General features: G+C 38.0%; 1 protein-coding gene across 1 annotated transcript; it reads right to left on the reverse strand.

Annotated features, from left to right (window-relative positions):
* Window positions 1-934: 934 nt before the first annotated feature.
* nmur3 (neuromedin U receptor 3) lies at window positions 935-10813 on the reverse strand. The gene is made up of 3 exons (XM_082155037.1): window positions 10666-10813; window positions 3227-4183; window positions 935-1544 (listed from the first exon to the last, which is right to left on the reverse strand). The coding sequence occupies exons 2-3, from the start codon at window positions 4086-4088 to the stop codon at window positions 1225-1227; spliced, it is 1182 nt and encodes a 393-aa protein (XP_082011163.1). The 5' UTR covers window positions 4089-4183; window positions 10666-10813; the 3' UTR covers window positions 935-1224.
* Window positions 10814-22983: the final 12170 nt, after the last annotated feature.

Below are 22983 nucleotides of genomic sequence, written 5' to 3' on the forward strand. Positions count from 1 at the left end.
CATGCAGCTCTTATTGTTCTATTTTCAATATTTTTTCGATGACTCCCTTCTGGCTCAAGTATTATACTTCCATCTTCTCTCTAGTGCGGGAAATGGATCCCGGGAACAATGTGCATGTTTCCTTCTGTTCATGTCCCCATGACAAATGTCAAAAAGAACACCCCGTTCCCAAATGGAAACTGCCCAAATACAAATTGTTATTTTATAGAACCATTAATACAGTTTTTTTAAGATGTGCAGGACAGACGTCAATCCACATGCAGACAGACAGACAGACAGACAGACAGACAGACAGACAGACAGACAGACAGACAGACAGATAGATAGATAGATAGATAGATAGATAGATAGATAGATAGATAGATAGATAGATAGATAGATAGATAGATAGATAGATAGATAGATAGATAGATAGATAGATAGATAGATAGATAGATAGATAGATAGATAGATAGATAGATAGATAGATAGATAGATAGATAGATCTACCAAAACAAAAACAGACATTCCGACACTGAACGCTTATTTTAAAGAAGAATAACTGGCTGTAGCATTTTTTCTTCTTCTGAGAAACAAGTATGTGAACTTAGCATGTTTCCTAAATCTCTAAAAACATATTATATAGGCTATTTTTGTGCTTTAGTACTGTCAAAATAATGATATAGGCCTTCAAAAGAGTAAACACAACTACGAGCAAAGTATACTAGGAATACTTAATTATTTTTATCTTGATTAAAAGATTGAGTACAAGTAGGATGAATTCAGGTTGACAGGGACACTTCATTGAGATATCTGGGAAAAAGTGTCCCTAAATCAAGCTGAATTTTATACTTAGACTTTTCTGTCAGTACAAGTCAAATATACTTAAGTTTTAAGTATATTTCCGAGAAGTACATAAAGTATATTTCTGAGAAGTATACTGGGTAGACTGAAATGATACTTTCTTATTTTTAGTTTAAAAGTATAGGCTACTAATAGCACACTTGAACAAACTTCTTTTTTGTAAGGGAAGTCCATACCAATCCAAATATGGACTTATCAATACAATATCAATCCAAACCTATTATGTGTCAATTAAGGAATTGCCTTTTATTTACTGTATTGTATTGCACGTTTCGTATCATATTCTTTTCCTCTTCTTAGTGAGAGGTAAGATGAAATCACAGATCATGTTTTCTCACATGAAAGCACTCATTCTCCTGTTCCCACCTGACGATGATAATGTCAAAAGGAAGTGGGCTGCCCACGCTCCTGCTCTTGGAGATCAGTGGGTGGGTCTTTGGGGATGACATAGAAAGGTATGGAAGAGCTCGTCGACAGGCGACTGAACACCAGCGCTTGAAACCGTTCTCGGAAACGACTGGAGAGAAGGTTGTAGATGATGGGGTTAACAGCAGAGCTGAGGTAGAAGAGCACTCCCGAGATTATGTGCACATATTCGAATATGTTATGCATGTGGTCCGTCCAACTTGTGATGAAGCTCCACAATAGTCGGTCGATGTGAAACGGAGCCCAGCAGATTGCAAACACTAGAACCACCACGACTATAGGAAGAGAGAGAGAAGAAAGCATGTAAATCAATGTTCCAATCAACTTTGAAAGTGAGCCCTCAGATCCAAAGACTACTCTATGGGCATCATGCCCAGAAATCCACTGGCATCTCAGTCTCTCTACTTAATTCTCATTGGTCAGTCGCAGTCAGATATTTATTTTGGCCAGAAACATACTTTACGCAAATATTCTGGTCCAGCTTTTTAGTTTCTAGCAACCTAAGATGGACTTTGCACTCTGTTGCATTCCAGAATAGGTATGTTTACACAGAATCAGAATTACACAGTTCAGAATTAATCAGAATCAGAATTAATCCAATCCGATTTCATAAAAATCGGATTTCTGAAAATTCACTAAACGTTGCAATCCGATTCACATATTAGTTTACATGTGCATTACATATATTCCAAATAAAAAAACTGTGCATTCGTAGTAGTCTACCACGTTCAGAACTGTGGAAAGCCACCGCAATGATACCGTGGGCTACCGCATTTTTTTAAGCAAATATTTTATCAATATTCAGCCTCATCTACTGACCAGTTTGTAAGACTGAAAATATTCAGTTATAGTAAAACTGAAGTGGTGGGTCATACAAGGCGTGATTCAGAAAACAAATGAAAATATTTATTTTATCAGTACAATAAAGGTTTTTTTGTCTTCTATGAAAGAGAATATTTAGTCAAAATGCAAGCTTTGAAATGTCCCTTCCAGGACAGCAAAAGCAATGCTTAAGTATCTTTCAAACACTCAAGTAAACCCTATGGCAATTGACGAGCTTAAAGCTGATTTGAGTCTATAAGTGAATAGCTTTAATGGTGAGTAATTTGTGCTCTATAAATGCAAATAAAAGTGTCTAGGTCCCTTTCATTATGTAGGTTCACAGTCATTATATGACAAGTGGCAGACTCTCTGGGAATAGCATCCTCGCCATTAAGGAAAGGCATTCAGAAGATGTCAAACACTGTGGAGGGGCACGGGAGTGGTTTAAATTGTTTGTCTAAAGATTTTACCACTCCAAAAATGAAAACCATCCAGATGGATGTTTTCAGACATCTAAGTGATGCTCAGCAGGCTTTTACAGTGGGATTTGAATTGGAATTAGGGATGCAACTCATTTGGATTTGCCATAATGATATGCAAAAGTAAACAAAAGAAAATAAGACTGTAGTTTGAAATGACAAAGTACTCGCATATCTTAAATATAAATGTTGCGGCCATTACATTGTGTGGCCTTTATTATTAAAAGAAAGTTTTATGCATAATTACATGAACATACTTTTGAAATAAAAATCATACCATGTGCACTGAAGACTTTAATCTCTCTTTTAATCTTTCTCTATTTATTTAGTCTAAAACACCATTTTGATTGTGAAATAATGGTGGAGTTTTATAATTTTCAGTACATTGTGCCAGGGTTGCAAAAAATAAAACTATTACATTTTGTTTTACTTGAGATAAAGCTAAAACAAAATAGTTAGCTGAAGTAGGCCTACAACTAAAACTAAAACTGAAATGAATATAAATGAAACCTAAATAACATAACAAAACTACTAAAATATAATAATAAAATATCTTTAAAATATTAATAAAAACTATATATAAATTATACTAAAAGAACACTGCTTTGTACAGTTTTGTAATTTATTTTTATTGTAAATTTCAGGCCATCACTCACAGTGCATCTTGATGACCTGTCTCCTCCGTCTACTGTCCAGATGGATTTTCCAGCTGTCGTTGCTGTGGTTGCCCAGCTTGTCCTTCCTCTGCTTCTGTCCCCTGCCCAGTGTCAGACCAATCATCAGATACAGCACACTAATCATCATCATGGGGACAACGTAAAAGAGCACAGTGGTGACCTGGATCACCAAATTATACACCCATTTGGGTTTGAGCAGGTTGCAGGTAGCTGACTCCAGAACCCTCTCTGGCAGGTACAGGTACTGCAGGCCGTGAAGCGAGGTGTTTGGGATGGCGCAGAGCAGGGACAGAGCCCAGACGCTGGCGATGACCCTTTGAGCATGCTTGTTGGTTATGAAGCAGCGGGTTTTGAGCGGGTGAATCACAGCTATGTAGCGCTCCACGCTCAGCACTGTAACGTTGAGCACGGAAGCAAAACAAACCATCTCAAATAAGAAGACCTTAAAGCAGCACATGCTTTCGCTGAAGGGGAAAGGGTAGTTCTGCCACAGCTCGTAGATTTCCAGCGGCATCCCGAAGAGCAGCACCAGCAGGTCCGAGATGGCCAGGCTAAAGAGATAAAGGTTGCTGGGTGTCCGCATCTTCCTGTCTTTAGTGATCACAGTGCAAGTGAGAAGGTTTCCCAAGACCCCTGTGATGAAGATGAGGATGTACGTAAAGGTTACGGGGAAGAAGAAAGGAGATCGTCTAGGGCCCAGGAAACTAAACAGAACTTCATCCACGGTATGAAGGTGACAGCCCCCACTCTCATCCCCGGTAAGGTTGAATGTAGTGCTGTTGCAGAACACATGAGCCTGGTCTGATCCATTCATAGAGTCGCAAAGGCAGATCAGATCCATCACGGAAAATGCAAGGATGAAATGATTAAATGAGGTTAAAGAGCCCTTCTTGAAGTCAGCGTAAACTCAGATTGCACCTTCAGCATGATGGAGACCTGTGTCGAACAGATTTGCACAATATAAATACAGACTAGACAATATAAAGGTTGAGGTACAGTACATTAGCAAGCAAGCTGTATGTTTTACAAAAATACTATCTGCATTTTTTCTTTAATTATTGTTATTTCCTCAATTCCGAACGGATTAGAATAAGCCTGAACAATTAAACACAACATGGATTTTCCTGCCACAAAATCACCTGGCATTGCCATTTATTTTGGATGCTGTTAGATCCAAAATTATTGATTCGGTTTCATGAGACCAGAGTATGGATTACCAGAAGTCTATATTTTGTTAATATGGGCCTTGGAAAAGACTAAATGAGTTTCTTGTGCTTTGGCTTCAGTATACTGTATACCTATAGGTAGTTCCTGTGTGGACAATAACAATGCATTTCTCTTCTTCACATTATGTCTGTGTGAGATGAGACAGTCACTCTTCTCACATCTTTTGCCTGCTCTCAGACACTTGCTTGGCATTTCTCCTGCTCAACAAACAATCACGAAATTAAAGCTTAAAGTGGGGGCTGGTTGTTTCAGGGAGTTTGTCACCTGCTTTATTTTTACACTTGAAACATTGCTTTGGTGACCCTCATTACCATTGCCCTGTTTTGCGCATAGAAATTAGTCTTCTGACAAGTCTCTCCCAATTGGTTTCATTGTTATCAGCATTAAATCTCAGATAGTTTCAGAGGGTTATAACACTTTTAATTGTCAAGAAATTACTTTTATTTGAATGATTTTAACTTGCACCAGAACAACTTTCAGGAGGGTGTGCTCATTTTGCAAAACAACATTTTATCACTTTGATAAGAAAATCTAATCAAGTATAAATATATATAAAAAAGTCTACACACCCCTGTTAAAACATAAATGTAAAAAATTAAACAAAAGATAAATCATCTTGCACCTTTAATGTAAAAATGACAACCTATGCAATGCAACTGAAAACTAAAGTGACATGTCAGAGAAAAAAAAAAATATAAAACTTGGAATAACTAACTGCATCAGTGTACACATAACTAATACTTAGTTAAGCACCTTTTGATTGTATTACAGCATTGCATCTGTTTTGATAGGAGTCTATTATCTAAGCACATCTTGACTTGGGAATATATTCCCACTCTTCTTTGCAAAAACATTACAGGGTATCTCCTGTGCATGGCCTTTTTTGGATTTTCTATGGGATTCAGATCTGGGCTCTGGTTGGGCCATTCCAAAATATTCATCTTTCTTTGCTGAAGACATTATTTTCTTGATTTAGATGTCTGTTTTGGATCATTGTAATACTGAAAGGTGAAAGTTCTCTTAATTTTCAGCAGACACCAGAAGGTTCTGTTCCAAATTCGACTGGTACTTGGAGCTATCCATTAGGGGTGGGAAAAAAAATCGATATTGCAATATATTGTTGTGCTCTCTGTCGCAATAAATAATCGATACACTAACGCCCAATATCGATTTTTTATTACAACACAAAATTATCAATTTACCCGTTGTCAGTGTCACTGTCACAACCCAATATCTACCATTCTGTTTGCGGGGGGCGCTGTTCGAGTAAATAGGGGTAAAGTGGCGCAAACAGCGGCCGGTGTTGTGCCGAATTTCGACCCCCGCCAAATTATTACCCCCCTAGTATTGGTAGGTTTAGGATTAGCTGTGGGGGAGGGGTTAGGATTAGGGGTGGGGTTAGGATTAGGCAATCAGGTTCTGACTTCAACGAGGGGGGTAATAATTTGGCAGGGGGTCGAAATTCGGCACAACACCGGTGAAGAACACAAGTTAACTAACAACAACAGAGAATTGCAGAAAAAAAGAGAAGCGAGAAGAATGGCGGAAAACAATAAAAAACTAATCAAAGACCCACCCGCTAGTTCCCACTCTAAAGTGTGGAGACACTTCGGGTTTTACGAGACAGTCGACGGAAAGGCACTGGATAAAGACTATGCAATCAGAGAGAATCTTTTCTACCACCGGTGACATAATCTCTGCTCAGAGGTTTGCTCTTACATCTGAGCATGCTGATCAGTTAGTGTTCCTCAAGAAGAATATGCCTTGATGTATCCACTGTTTACAGTAACTTACAACAGACGTTTCAGTATTATGGTTTACACATGTTAATGTTCATGTTGTTTTGTAATGTTCATGCACTTTTATCTGTCTAGATGTACAGTGTTTACATTTAAGACCAGGAGGCAGTGAGTTATTATGCAAATGCATATTTCTTTGCACAATGTTGGAAATGTTGGCATTAATAAATGCATAACATTTCCTTATTCCTTCTTTTTCTTTTCAGTCACATATATCGTGATATATCGTTGATGAAATTTCTTCCAATATATTGAATATCGTAGATATTGCGAATCGTGATATTATCATATCGTGGACCACATATCGCCACAGAATTGAATCGTGAGGTACCTGTATCGTCCCACCCCTACTATCCATGATTCCCTCTACCTTCACTAAAGCCACCACCAAATTACCAACACCACCATTATAGACATGGGTGCACATAACTTTTTTGGTCTGGTTCTAAAGGGAGCATCTGGAGATGCTGCTTGTTACTCACACTTTACGTGACACACTTATCCTACAAGCTGTTGTCATCACTCCTCACTTTCTTCTTTTCTCTCGAACATGGAAGATGATGATGATGTGAAGTGTTTTTTATTAACATTATTACACACAACAGCAGGAATAGTAGGCTGCTGTCACTTTAAGGCCGAATGCAAACGAAAAAGAGGAATCAATTCGGTGTTCAAGCGCTGTCTGAAGCGCACAATCTGAAGCACACTGTGAAGTCCCAATTTTCACCTCTTCTTCTGCATTTAAAATTGTTTGAATATGTAAATTGGCAAGGCAAAACATGTCCAAATGATAAACTTTAACTCTATGATGGTTCAACTTTGCAGTTAACGCGCGAATCACATGTGTGCCGAACCGTTGTGCCCACTAGAGAATACAAAAAAATATTGTCTGAACCTCTTACTGAGAGTAAGGACATTCTTATCAGTATGTTTTGGGAAAGTTTCCTGATCAGAGCCAGTGCTTAACCAACTCCAAACTCAAAGAAGCGTGTATCTGTGTGTGTGTGTGTGTGTGTGTGTGTGTGTGTGTGTGTGTGTGTGTGTGTGTGTGTGTGTGTGTGTGTGTGTGTGTGTGTGTGTGTGTGTGTGTGTGTGTGTGTGTGTGTGTGTGTGTGTGTGTGTGTGTGTGTGTGTGGTGAGGGTGAGGTGAAAAACTGGCACCCAGGAGAGATAAAATGACCATCTTTCAGACAAACTGTAGCCAAGAAACGCTGACGCATGACATTAATGGCTCACTTCGTGTCTAACCAAGGATCCCTGTCGTCATCTGGATAAATCATGGAGATTTGCTTCAAACTATATGTCTATATGTGGAGATTTTCTAAGTTATCCATGTCTTAACCAATCAGAATCATTCAACCTGAGGCAATGACGTTAGTGACCTTGAGTGTGTACACAGAGAGGCCTACAAACTCCTTGCTGAGTGTTGAAGCTGACTTCTGCTGATAAAAAAATTGCTAACAATTCTTCAGTAAAACATTTCTTCAAGTGATTGCATTTCTGACGCCTGGTCTTCATTCATCATATCTGGTCCACGGGTCTTCACTGTAAATTCCCTAAATGTATTGTGAAACTGATTTCAGACATAACGTTAATGATCTACAGCAAAAATTGAGCGAGCTTTGGTGACGATAACTAATTAGGCTACTACAATAGTAATTTCTCGTTAAAGTGGAAAACGTTGGTCAAAAACATACATTTACACACAAACTGACCACCAACCACATCTTTCAGATGCCATCTTAATATTTTTTGCTCAACTGTCACAGAATGGAAAGCATAGGATTGTGGGATAGCCTATCAAAGGCAGCGAAGGATACATCTATACTGTCTTCAAAAATCAATCGGATGAAGGTATTTGACACATGAAGTGAAGCTAACATCGGATTTGGACGGACCTTAATCATGCCTTCCTGCTTTGGAATGCGTCCTCCGAAGGCAGCGTTTTTAAGATTTCGGACGCAGCCCTGAACACAGCCACTTACCCAGTTGTTACACAGCCACTTTTCTCTTAAAATGTGTCACTTTGGTTTTCAGTGGCATTGCAGATATTATATATTTTTTTACATAAAAGACGCAAAAAAATAGATACGTATATCTTTTTTTTTTTTTTTTTACATCACAAAGCTTTTTTAACAGGGGTGTGTAGACTTTTTATATCCATTGTGTGTGTATATTTCCCCTCCCCCACTGAAAACAATCAATGCCATCTCATCTCAGCAACTGATAGAACATATCAGCTATTTGATTACCAGTAAAACCAGCTGTTGTCAGAAAGGTAACAATAGCCTATAGGCTACACTAACTCTAACCTTGTGGCATCCCACTGCGCAATGTGACGTCGTAGTGACGTCATTTTCATGTAATTTTTGGACGTCCAAATTTGGTCCATTGAAGGGGTTGTTTTGTAACGCCAGGCGACGTCTTTTTTCGACGTCTTCCGCACGTCATTTTTCGAAGTCTTTCGCACGTCATTTTTCGACGTCTTCCGCACGTCATTTTTCGACGTCCATCCACAAAAGTTTGTTTACAATAAATCGCGCTCAGTGCTCTCAAACAAAACATCGGCTTCTCACACACACACACACACACACACACACACACACACACACACACACACACACACACACACACACACACACACACACACACACACACACACACACACACACACACCTTGCTTTACCTGGGACTCGAACTCGTGATCATCTGCTCCACGTGCCAACGCCCTACTGTTTGAGCTACAGAGAGAGTGATATAATTTATGATTATCGCGTTTAGGCTAAAAATAGGTTCGGCGCTTGGATCACGAGCATCTTGCAGTACATTTAAAATATTTAAAATATAATATTTTAAATATTTAAAAAATATATTACATTTTAAATATAGCGATTTGGAAATGTGGATGGAGCAGTGAATAGGTTCATTACACAGCAAAATGACACGACAAACTCGCGTTTTGGAAAAGAGCTCTTCATTTGTAAATTAAAAAAAATTATAATAATCATGTAAATTTCCTGCACCTGTCATAGACGTCCAAAAAATTACCCAGTTCAGGTCCAATGTTGAACGTAAATATGACGTCCAAGTTGGGTCATGGTTGGACGTCCAAATAGTGGACCTAGTTTGGACGTCGAAAAAAATCACCCAGTTCAAAGGTCCAATGTTGAACGTCAATATGACGTCCAAGTTGGGTCATGGTTGGACGTCCAAATAGTGGACCTAGTTTGGACGTCGAAAAAAATTACCCAGTTCAAAGGTCCAATGTTGAACGTCAATATGACGTCCAAGTTGGGTCATGGTTGGACGTCCAAATAGTGGACCTAGTTTGGACGTCGAAAAAAATTACCCAGTTCAAAGGTCCAATGTTGAACGTCTATATGACGTCCAAGTTGGGTCATGGTTGGACGTCCAAATAGTGGACCTAGTTTGGACGTCGAAAAAAATTACCCAGTTCAAAGGTCCAATGTTGAACGTCTATATGACGTCCAAGTTGGGTCATGGTTGGACGTCCAAATAGTGGACCTAGTTTGGACGTCGAAAAAAATTACCCAGTTCAAAGGTCCAATGTTGAACGTCTATATGACGTCCAAGTTGGGTCATGGTTGGACGTCCAAATAGTGGACCTAGTTTGGACGTCGAATAGATGTCCAGAATTGGTCATGGACCGACGGACCCAATATAGACATGATCTGCACGTCTATCCGACGTCCAATGTTTAGTGGGATTGTTCATATTAGCCCATAATTATATATTGATTAATGATCATCATAATCCATCTGAACGGTTTTAAAGGTGTATTTAAAACACTTTATCTGACCGGCTTCCTGGTATTTAAGCGGTAATCAATCATAACAATTATTTTTACCCGCTCTACCTGATGTCCCACTTTGGCTGAACTCACTTAAAATGTAAATCGATGGAAACGCAAATCCTATTATGTGTAGGGACAGCGAATACATTCTTACAGCCCTTTCATTCATTCATTTGAGACAGCCGATGTCTCAGAATGCCAGGTGATTAAACTTTTTTTATATATCAATCCACACTCCCTTTAAATTAATGACGCGTAAAAATATACCAATATGAAATGAAAAACTACTGTATGGATGGACGTAATAATAATACCAGCAATTTAGGGTTCATTGTGGCTATGCATGCAAAAATATTTAAAACATTAATTACATTACTTAATAGCAACAGCTTTAAGAAAATTAAAACATTTATATAAAATAGTTCATGAATGAATTGTATGCATGCATATTTCGTCTGTACTACAGCTGACTGAATTTGATATTAAAAAGGTAGGCTACTAAATATAAATGTTACTTAAATAAATACTTCATTTAAACCTTCAGTGTTTTCAAGTGAAGAATGGAGAAAGACACGCACCTTTCCAGCATCCTCAATGCACGTGCGTCGCATCCAGCCTGGTCTTAAACTTCATGATGGAAATCCCTGGTATCGCAAAAATGTTAAAACAATCACTGTAAACAATCACTTTTTTTTTGTAAAATCGTGCAGCTTTAACAGGTGCCCTTTACAGCCGTTATGTGCCTGTGCGACTGAGTAGCTCTGATGATGGATCTTTGCGGTGAGGACGCAACCAAACATCCAATCAGATGATCGGACTTCTGGCTGCTGGCTGCCGGGCTTTCATCCTTCTCAGTGTTTTTTTGTTGTTGTTTTTTTCAGGGGTTTTATCGGCAAATCAAACAGATTTTGCCCTTGATTTTTTTATGCACGACTCGTTTTAAAGTGGATTCAATGGACCAGGAGGGAAGTGCAACTGACGATGATGAATAGGCTACTGTATGGATAGGCACGCGCGCGCATCCGGTTGCGTTTACAATATCAACTCAATATTTCAAATGCAGGCTTCTAATGCAACAGTAGGAGAGTGCTGTAATATTTTGTTGAAATGTCTGTAACTAAGGTTTCTTACGTCATGTGTCTTGAACGTTTATAATATTCCCATATCTGTGTTCTATATGTCTTTTAGAAGTTATCTCTAAACTGTGTAAATTAATGTTAAGAGCAAAGAGTGCTGTTGATGCAGCTGATACCTTAGTGGATTGCAACGGTGATATAATGTGTGTGTGTGTGTGTGTGTGTGTGTGTGTGTGTGTGTGTGTGTGTGTGTGTGTGTGTGTGTGTGTGTGTGTGTGTGTGTCCACAACATGGAAATAGGCCTACCATATATCCTTGACCTTGCGGAGACAATTTTTCTCCCCATAAGGAAAACAGTTAATAAATCATACGAAATGGATGGCCTCCAAACAGGACGGGCTATGCGTTATTCAGTCAACTCACACCTTTAGGTCAAACTAATTCAGAACCTTCCTTGCTCAAATTCATTTCAGCTGCATTCAAGCAGACATGCTCTTTTTGAGTTCTTTAAATGACAGATCTGTATTTGTATACATGGAGTATGAAAAATAAGTTGTTCACAGCACTTTCTACTTTTTATGAAGGCTGGGCCTATTTCTGAGAAGTAGCCTTGCCTTCATAAAAAGTAGAATGAAAGTATTTTTAGTTTAGCACCAAAAACGTATTTTTCTTAACTTAAAATTCCACTTAAATAGCCTACTTACTATACTGTTAGAAAAGTATATTTGGCCTAAATTTGTACTCAATCTTTCGATCGAGATACTTAAAAGTATACTTAGCTTGTTGTGTTGATTGAATAGCCTAATAAATACTTCTTTTTTTTTTACATAGTTTTACATAGACTGCTGTTTTATAAACTTACATTGTTTGAAAATATTGATTTATGAAGAAAAAATATATTTTTCTAATTCTGAGTATATCTGAATTTTTGTCCACTGGTAGTGCACATATGAATTTATGTAAAATCTAGCCTACTTCACTCTTTCCCCGCCACTGACTTGATGAATTGGTGAATTCTGAAATGTTCTGCCTATTCATGTTTTCACTGTTATAAGGTCCAGGGCGCTATACGCTGATTTCACGCAGCCGTTATTTTGAAATCGAAAGCGAGGCTCCGGTGGGAAGAAAACCGGAAGTGTCGCCTTTAATCACAGGAGAGTCGTGAATGTGATGGCGTATTGTTGTGTTTAATGATGTTGTGTCAATTCTAAAAATGTACAAACATTTCTTTCATACTTTAGACTATATACAGTGAAATTCATTTATAAATAAAATAATTTTATATATATATATAATTCAGAATGTAAAAAACGAAGCAGGAATGAACTATATACATATCCTATATTGGATATTAACATCCAATAGTGTAAATCGCGGCAGCAGCTTCAGGTTGGTAATCCAAGGCATTGTTGTTTATCTTTACTTCCGGGGTTCTTCCCACCGGAGCCTCACTTTCGATTTCAAAATGGCGGCTGCGTGAAATCAGCGTATTATGCATCTTCTGAAATAGTACAGAATCTCTAGAACTACACAGGTGAAGAAGAAGCAGAAACAAGTGGTGGAAGACTGCTTACAAAAATGTTAAATAATTCACCAAACATTAAACCGGCCTATAAATCAAAACTGCCGAACGTTGCTGAAAGAAATGTTGGGTTAACGACTGAATCTTTGGGGGTGTTGATGATGAACTCTATCAACTACATCTGTGTTTTAATCATCGTTCTGAATCCGATCCGGACGTAGCCTATCTATGACAAAAATACGATTTCCTCAGCTTTTTGTTTAAAGTGTTGCCTTTTTAATTACATTTACATTTATTCATTTAGCTGACACTTTTATCCAAAGCGACTTACAATTGCTATATATGTCAGAGGTCGCACGCCTCTGGAGCAACTAGGGGTTAAAGGGGTGGTTCGGGATTTTTGACATCGGACCTCATTTTTAAGTCAGCCTGGTTGTTATTCATCAGTGGAGACATTTTTCTTTCAAAATTATCCAGTCCTTATATTTGGATAGTCAGCCGATGCTAGGCTAGCGCGAGTCAATGGTATATGTTAGCCAGCCATTAAAAACCGTTTTACCCACTCCACAGTGCACCAAGCGCAAATCAATTATAACACTAGACTATCGATGCAAATGTCCGTTGAGAGAATAATGTTAGAAATCAAACTTACCTTTCATCTCAATGATCCCAAAGGAACTAGTTTCTCAGCAGCTGCGGAATTTTACTTTGCTCCGGTTAGTAATGCGGCAAAAAGTAAACACAGAACAGAAGCGCACTACAGTCGTTACTTCCAGCTAACGTTAGCTAGCATTCCTCAGCGATATCAAAGTCGCGGCAGGTAAATGGAGACACATGGTTACACATGTGTGTACCGGCTCACTCGGTTGCCTAGGTAATCAATATCACTCTGCTGCTGCTGTAGACAAGGCTTATGATTACAGGGAACAAATTATAACTAATGCAATGTGATGAAAAGGTAAGTTTGATTTCTAACATTATTCTCTCAACGGACATATACATCGATAGTCTAGTGTTATAATTGATTTGCGTTTGGTGCACTGTGGAGTGGGTAAAACGGTTTTTAATGGCTGGCTAACATATACCATTGACTCGCGCTAGCCTAGCATCGGCTAACTATCCAAATATAAGGACTGGATAATAAAAATAAAAAAATTGGCTCCACTGATGAATAACAACCAGGCTGACTTAAAAATGAGGTCCGATGTCAAAAATCCCGAACCACCCCTTTAAGTGTCTTGCTCAGGGACACATTGGTGTCTCACAGTGGATTCGAACCCGGGTCTCTCACACCAAAGGCATGTGGCTTATGCAGTCTTTTCACTGTTATATAGTAGGGGCGCTATGACACACTTCTAGTACAGAATCTCCGGATCAAAACACAGGAGAAGAAGAAGTTGAAACAAGTGATAGAAGATTGCTTACTCAAATGTAAAATAACGTGATCATCAAACATTAAACAGCGTGTAAATCAAAACTGCTTAATGTTACCAAATGAAATGAAGCGTAACCCATGAAGAGAAAACGACTGTGAAGCTTTGGGGGTGTTGGACTCAATCTACTCCATCTGTGTTTTGTTCATTCTCAATCTGATCAAGGCGTATCGTCTTTGACAAAAATGTGATTTTTCTCAACTTTTTTGTTTAAAATGTTGCCTTTCTTTATGAAACTTACCGACATTTTAAGAAACTTACCAACATACCAAGTGTTGTTTTTAAAATTAGTTAAAGCACAGTTAAAGGTATTTTTCAAGTACAAAAAAATAACATTTGAACATAGTAGTATATTGCAAGTGCATAAATACTAAACTATAAGTAGCCTATAATGTTATGTTCTTTTGAAAACTTACAAGTATACTTGCAGTATAAACTACTAAATTAGAGGTTTACTGAGAGTACATTTCAGTGTGTACTTTCATAAACTAAAAAAAATACTACTTGTACTAGAATAGTAAACTACTAGTATACTTATAAGTTCACTTGTAGTACAGATGCATTACAAATGAGAAATCTAGTTGTGTACTTAAAGTTTACTACTCTTACACTTATAGTACACTTAAATGTATACTTGTATATACTAAAAGTGGGCCAATTTAGTCCCAAGCAGTACTGAAATAGTACTACAAGTTTACTATAAGTGCACATTGATATTAGTATACTTACTACATAAAGTATACTTAAACATATACTTGAACATTACTTAAGTATACTTCATAAAATTAACTTGAAGTATAGGAACAGTAAGTGCAAAAATAAATAGTAAAATATAAATATGATGTTAAGTTCATCTTAAAACAAGTATATACATGCAGTATAAAACTACTAAACGAGTAGTTTACTGAGAGTATAGCCTTCTTCAAAGTGTACTTTCATAAACTACAATTTGTGCTTTAGTATTAAACTAGTTACTCAAAGTGCAAGTGGGCCAATTTAGTCCCAAGTAGTATTTAAACAGTACACTTTGTATACTTCTAGTACATTGAAATTAGTATACTTACTACATAAAGTATAATTAAAAATATACTTGAAATTTACTTTAGTATGCTTAATAAAATTTGTCTTTTTTGTAAGAGTAGTTTATGGGTGAGTGTATTTAAATGTATTAGGTGTGTACTGTATGTCTTTGACAGTAAGAATGTGCACGTGCACAATGGCAATACAATATATAATAGAGGTGTGCAAGATTAAAGGATATCTTCAGAAAGCCCTTTATGATCAGAAGTCAGTAGAAACTATGTGATGTTTATCTCTTTGAAGTAGAGGAATAGTGTGCTCTAGATTTGGTTGACAACACTGTTTTGTATTCAATGTATACAGCAAAACAGACACACACTTGTGTTGCTCTGCTCAGTGAAAACCACACAGATATGTTGAGTTCTTTGGACTATTATGAGGTTGGTAGTTCATGTGACAAAAATAATATATTTATTTCTTCAACACAGTAATGCAGCAACAGAACCAACACTAAAATTCAGAGGGCTTGTCAAAAGCCATTTAGATGCAGTAATTCAAAGATCAATTATTGAGAATCTACCAAAAGAAGTCATATGTCTAAGCAAAGAGTGAAATGCAATGAGCACTGAGAAAAAGAGATTGAATTTTATGTCTATATGCATGTTAATTTGTTTATCATTGCTTGCTTTTCAATGCATGGAAAGGCACATAGCTTTCACTAACATGTATCTGTCAAGTCAAATTTATTTGATAGATTAACTTATCCACCAAATGAACAGGAGCAATCTCAGCATCAATATTGGATCATCACAACTAAATTCAAAATTTACCGTCATTAAAATGTTATAATGGAAATAGCATGTGCAGAAAACATGTCAGATTGTTTTCCCTATTCAAAGCAGGATTTAACCCTACAGAACGTAAGGTTACATAAAATCAGATTAGATAAGATAGTACTTTATTGATTCAGGGGGAACCCATGAACAGCATGGTACAATGATACAGATTACAACCATTTCAGTGCCCACCGATACATTTAATAACACACTTAAATGACACGCTATCTTCTTTGACCAGCATCCTTAAGACAAAGTTATTGTTTAGCAGATAGTCTTGTCAAAAATGTTATTGAATTTTATTGAACAAGGCCAAGGGCAAAACCTGTTTATAACCTTTTGAAGGGGCTTAATTCTCTATTGTGAACGTTTCCAGGACAACCAAAGTAACACACAATACACAAAAAAATCATAAATGAGAATCATTCAAAAGGCTTAGCAGAATCTATTCTGCACAGATGAGTGATCTGACATTGCTGTGATAAAGTTTTTTTTTTATTATTATCTTTAAAGATTTTTATTTATATATATTATTTTAGCATTTCAAAAAAATTGCTTTATTATAAAAAGTTTAAAAAGTGGGGGGAGTAAATAAAGGTGACCAATATCTGTTTACAATTATAATTTTACCTGTATAATATCTTACAAATTTAGTTAAAAAAGGTCGATGACAATGCACAATCAGCCTAATTTTTTAATATAATATATTAATTAATACCAAAGTGCCAGTGCTGCGAGTGACCAATCAGAATCAGGTATGAATAGTTTTTTTTTTTTTTTATCTTTAAATTTTTTTTTTTATAGTTTCCTTAAAACTATGTAACTTTTTTATATAAATAACCATAATTAATAAGAGAGTTCAAAAACAATCCATCTTCCAAGCCGATTATTTAATTTACCCAGATACACTTTGATGAACCAATACACAGGTTTTTGAGCCGTTTCCGCTCTACATCCTAAACTCCTCCCATCGATGCAATCCACTTCCGTTCTGGCGGGCTTGGTTTGTTTTGCTAGCTAGCTCCGTTGTGCCGACAAAGCACTGATATCGCAGTGACAAAGAGGATATAACAATTACAACATGAATAAAAGTGGTTCGGGAACGACGTGTGCGGTAGTTGGTTGCGAACACTCGAGAAAACACCTGAACGAGTGGTTAGATAGAGAGTGCTACGACAAACCAGCTACGAAGATGTCCATGCGCTCCATCCATTGTTTACATTTTTTACGATTCTCTTATAGATTCCTGATAGCACTGTGTGGAAAAAGTATTAATATGCTTTTTCGGCAAAAAACTGTACTTTTTATGTAATTTATGTAATACATGGAACCATATTGTAAAGTGTTACCGATTAGTTATACATCGATTCAGACGTCTCGTGAGTTCAGTGTTGGAAAGATCAGTTGTTTTAACCATAGACAGCATTAATAATTAATAACAAGAATGCCGAGAAACTGGCTTCTTTTATAAACAATCTTATTGAATAATTGCCCTTTTAATTCATTTTCTTTTGAATATGTAAATGCCATTATAACATGCTCCATGTTCTTCTGTTCTTTTTTATTTTCTAGGGTGTGCACTGTTAGTTCGTAGTAAGGCTTTTACATTGTAGCTGATTTGTTTGTATTTGCTTCGTTAATAAAAAATAAATAAAAAAAACAGACAGGTTTTAACTATTCATTAAAATGAATCGGTTCAAAGGAGTCATTAGTTCGCGAATTGTGAGATTATCCCAGCAGTTAGGACATGGATATCCCACAAGGTTTGTGTCAACACAGAAAACTACATCACTGGATAGGTTTTTACGTTTATTAAGAGTGTGATTTTTATGGCAGCTGAATGTGCGGAACGCATTTCAGAGAAGATAAGGCAACGTATTTTAGCACAATTCACACCCAGCGGTAATTCAGGGGAAAAAAATGCTCCACATTTTGGTCTTCCGACCTTTTAACATCATGTCGTTTTATTTTGATTAATATTCGCGCGGGAGAGAGAGCAAGACAGCCCTTAGTTTGGAGACGGTGAGTCTTGTTTACACTTTCGCCTGGCTCCGAAGAGATAGTGCGCGCGCGCGACCGGGTCTCTCTCTCTCTGCTCGTTCTTTCAGTTAAACATGCGAATTCAATTCCCACCCCTACCTATGATGTAGTTCGGATACCAACAATAAAAAAGACATGGGCCTAGGCTACAATGGTCAAATAATCGCTGTGTTTACACCGGCAGACGCTGCGCAAACCACTTCCGGCGGATATTAAGTGCATTTGTGTACAGTTATGGCGCCGCCCGTGATTTGGCGCGTTAACTTGTGTATAGGCCAGGGGGGTAATCGAGCTCTCGATTTCCGTACCACCCCCGGCGGCCGCCATTGGCTAACAAGCCTTCACCTGCTGTTAGCATCCCATTGACTCCCATTCATTTTGGCGTCACTTTGACAGCGAATAACTTTACATCTGAGGCGTTTAAAGACTCCATTTGTCCATTATTTATTTCTAAAGAAACACGACAATGTATAAAATGCCCCATTACCTTGTATCTTACGTTATGGCCCCGTAGAAGCAGTTTTTGTAAAAACAGGCTAACGATTGCGTCATAACCACGCGACTCTCTGGAAATTACCGTAGAGACAGGAGGAGAAGCTCGCAGTCAATCGGGGGGACGTGGAGGCATAAAGTCTAGGGAGAAGCCCATAGAGAATCGTAAAGTTTCTCCTGCTCCTAGCTCATGGACAGCTCCTACTCACGCTCTCCGTCTCTGCAAGTTTCGGAAGGGAATGATTCAGATTTCTCTTGGCACAGCTCCTAGAAGACTTACAACTGTCAGACAGGCTGCTCACGTCACATCCACGTCGTCAAGCTCAGTTTGAGTCTGCGCAGTTCGCTCGGCAATCAGGAAATGAGTGCTTCTAATTTGCTTCACTTTTCTCCGTTGAAACCTATGGGGTCGCTGTGTCCAGTTTATATACTGTCTATGGCAGGGATGGGCAACTTCGGTCCTGGAGGGCCACTGTCCTACAGAGTTTAGCTTCAACCCTAATCAAACACACCTGAACAAGCTAATCAAGGTCCTCAGGATTACTAGAAAATTACAGGCAGGTGATTTTTTCAGGGTTGGAGCTAAACTCTGTAGGACTGTGGCCCTCCAGGACCGAAGTTGCCCATCCCTGGTCTATGGTATAGGCTTGTTCGACTTGAACCGGCGCTGCACAGACCGATCGGTGAATGACATCAAAGTACCGCGAGAGCAATTCAAAAGCATAAGGAGCCGTCTACTTTCTATTCGCTCTCGCGGTACTTTGATGTCATTCACCGATCGGTCTGTGCAGCGCCGGTTCAAGTCGAACAAGCCTAATATATATGTCAGGGACCAATCAAGCTCGGTCCCATCCACCACTCAGCGTTCACTCTCACCTGAGTATTGATCACAAGCACCTGTTCCCAATCAGCACAGTCATTATCCAGCACTATAAAACCCATCTCACAACAGCACTCCAGTGTCAAGCCTTGAATAGGACAGACCACTTACTTGCCTGTCTCCTTGTCTTCATTGCCTGTTCCAAGTTCATGAAGAGAAGTATACTTATCTGAAGATTGTTAAACCCTGTGTCTCTGTTGATCTTCCAGATCTGCTAAGTGATTCCTGGTCTGATCTCTCAGCTCCTGTGTATCCTCTGAGACTCTGTTCCCATCCGATTTGTCCGTTTCTGTGAGGAAAAAGACCAAGTATTAATGACTTTTGTCCACTACATGACAACGTATTGTACCGCGGATATACTCACCTGCTCACCTCCAATGCATCGTGTGATCGCCACCAACTTTGCCACTGTTTCACCTAATTACTCATCTTGCACTTTATTCTTGTAAATAAACACTGTGTTTGGATTCACTTACCTGGTCTCCGAGTGTGTATCCTGACTATATTATTTTTATTTTATGCAAGAAACGGATGCAAATATACAAACACCTTCAGGAGAACATAAGAGTTAAAAATCACCAATTGTAAAAACAACAACAAAAAACAGTAGCGTCTACCACCTTGGCTTGGATTTTCAGAGGTGGCAATAACTCTGAGATTTGTAAGGATTTAAAAGCAACCCATAGATGCCATTTTTTTTCAATCCAGGCTCATTAGAAAAACGTACCTGTGGCAACATTTTTGCAAAAAGCACAATATGTTGCACTGTGTTCGTTTTGCAACAGTTTCAAAGTGAAATGCTGTGAACTCAACCAATCAGCTTGTTCAGTGCCCAAGTCCTACCCCCGAAAGATTCAAAACTTTGAAAAACTACTACCTCGTTCCTCGTGAGCAGGGACTTTCTGAGGGGGAAATTTTTACCCGGAACTTCCTTAAGACCCTGGTCCCTGCAGTCGAAACACACCGATAACCACCCTAAAGTAGTTCCTGGGGAAAGTTCCTGCGGTGGAAACGCGGCTTAAGTAGCGCAATTAGTTTTTTAGGGAGTAATGCAATATTGTGATGCATTCATTTTAACAGCAATTTTCCACAACACTGACTATATAATGTTTGACTTTATCAGAGTAGCAATCATTATGTCTAAGGTTAACAACTTGTAATGTAAACCATTATGTCATTTGTTTAAAAACATCCAGTAAGTCAAAACGACAGCACATGTGCTATAACAACAAAAGTACATCGATGCCGTAAACCATGTGCATCCACGCAGAAGAGTGGAGCTGACGCAAATGCACAACCAAAACAGTGTTCTTTCGCAAGACGCATAGTTTTATTTTTTAATCGCTAGAGGGCCAAAAGTTACATGGCACAACAATACCTCTTCGTCCTGGTGTAATAAGAAATCAAGGTCTTCAGAGTTACTAGAAAATTGCAGTTTGACCAGGGTCTGAACTAAACTCTGCAGGACAGTGGCCCTTCAGGGACAGATTTGAAGAACCCTCAAAACAAGATCATATGAGTCACAAATTTCTTCAATCTATCCCCTAGACATATTTACAGCACGTAGGCTATGTGACCTGACAACTGCTAACCAACTGTAACACTGTGCTGTTGTTATTCATATCCCGGTAAAAGCTTGCCTAGTAACACTTGGCTTTTGTGAGTGCATTTTCACCATGGCATGCCGTTAAAGGCTTCAGTCGTTGGAAGGAATTCATCCATGGGTAAGCTCTGTGTTCATTTGTATCGACTCTTGCACTGTTGTCATAGCAGAGATCAGTCCCAAATCCAAAACCTTGAGTCAGTCTTCAGTTAACCAACCCATTTGCATACATGTTAAATCATTTATCATGACTCAGGCTGGCCTTCTGTTTCGAGCACAACGTGTCCAATGAGGCAGTCATAATGAATCCCCTGTTCATTAAGTTTCTAATGAATCTATCAGCAGGGCTGGCTTTGATGATGGTGCAAGGCAGGGATCCAAAAGTCTGAGACCACATTGAAAATCGGAATGTTTAAACCTGGGAATGAACAATAAGTTTAAACGATCAAATTAAAAAAAGAAAGCTTAAGAGGAACCTAAGCAATCTAATGAAATCTAAACATCATGATCATCAGGTATTGAGTAACTTGACTGCTATCATTACACCAAACGGTCAACATACTAAAAAAATTCACATTTTCACTCGAATTATGCTGATAACTTATAATGATAAATATATTAAAGCATGTTCACTAATGGTCTCAAACTTAAAAGGATAGTTTACCCAAAAATGTCCATCATAAAAGTGCTCCACACTGCTCCAGGCATTTACATTGCAAAACTGCTTAATAACAGCCTTCTGAAGCGAAGCGATGCATTTGTGTAAGAACATTTTTTAAAACTGTATAAAGTAAAATAACTAGCTTCCGGCCAAACGAACGTATTCCACTTAAGTCTAAAAGCGCAACTTATGCGAGTAATGCGACGCACTGCTGATTTACGCTACGCCATGACGCACTCCGCTACTTCCGATGTCATAAGTTGCATAAGTTGCGCTTCAGAGGTTTACAGGTACAAATCTGTTTTGGGGCTTCCGCTGTTAATCATAATTTGGGATATGTATGTGACCACCAGCTTCAATGTGTGATACTGTAACCCCACTCAGATTGCCTCTTTTATGGCTTCAGTTTGACAACACAGCTAGGACATTATGAAAGATAAGAAAAAGTCTCCCACATTTATAGAACCAGCAATTCATCAACTAGACAGTCTAGAAAGAGCATGCAACATATTAACATCTAACATCATTTAGATCACTTTTAAATCTCATGACATGCATCTGTGCTTGTAAAACTGTGTTTTTCCACAGATGGGCCGTGAGAGAGGAACATTTCACACCAATGTGTTTGAAAAGTTGCATGAACTGAACTGCAGTCATGACTGACATAAAATATGGGTATATTTTTTATACTGTAGTATCAGTCAATACTTAAATATTTTATAGATGCATTTCAAATACTTTAAATCTTGACGCTTATCTGATAAACCAAAATCACCCCTTTTGGATAGGTTTTTAGACCTTTTCTATACAAAATTAATTGGCATTGCAATCATGGTCCACAATCCACATGGGCATGATTACAGCATTGAATTTTTCAGAGATGTGGCTGTAATGTTAGTCATGAAAACATGCCAGTTTGTGGCTTGATTTTCTTTTTTTAAAGCTTTATTAGCATATTTCATTGGTGTTTTCTTCTTAAACTAAAAGAAAACAATGTAATTACACAGTCTCTGACATTGATGTGACTGATATATTATCTCTCACGTTTCAAATTACTATGTTAATAAAAAAAAATGTTTCCCAGTCATAAAGTAATACAGAATTGCTTAGTGCATGTTTGATGTTGTTTATGGCTGATTATAGACTGTCTATTTGTATAAGGGGGGGGGGAAAGCTGTCAACAAGTTTAGCTGCCAAATCAGTGTTACACATTAATATAATGTTGATGATAAACCACATCCTCTTACATTCAAATTACTGTGTTAGCCGGAAAGCTTTGTATGTTTCTATTTATTTATGTTAAATTAATCCCATTGCAAGTTTTGTGTAACAG

Source organism: Leuciscus leuciscus (genome assembly GCF_965113295.1).
Source record: "Leuciscus leuciscus genome assembly, chromosome: 23".
NCBI classification, from domain to species: domain Eukaryota; kingdom Metazoa; phylum Chordata; class Actinopteri; order Cypriniformes; family Leuciscidae; genus Leuciscus; species Leuciscus leuciscus.

Bases quoted from the DNA above. Each gene is read 5' to 3' on its own strand.
- nmur3 (XM_082155037.1), bottom strand. From the start codon at position 4,088: ATGGATCTGATCTGCCTTTGCGACTCTATGAATGGATCAGACCAGGCT. The intron at 1,545-3,226 runs GTGAGTGATGGC...CTCTTCCTATAG, and splicing joins ACAGGTCATCAAGATGCACT to TCGTGGTGGTTCTAGTGTTT.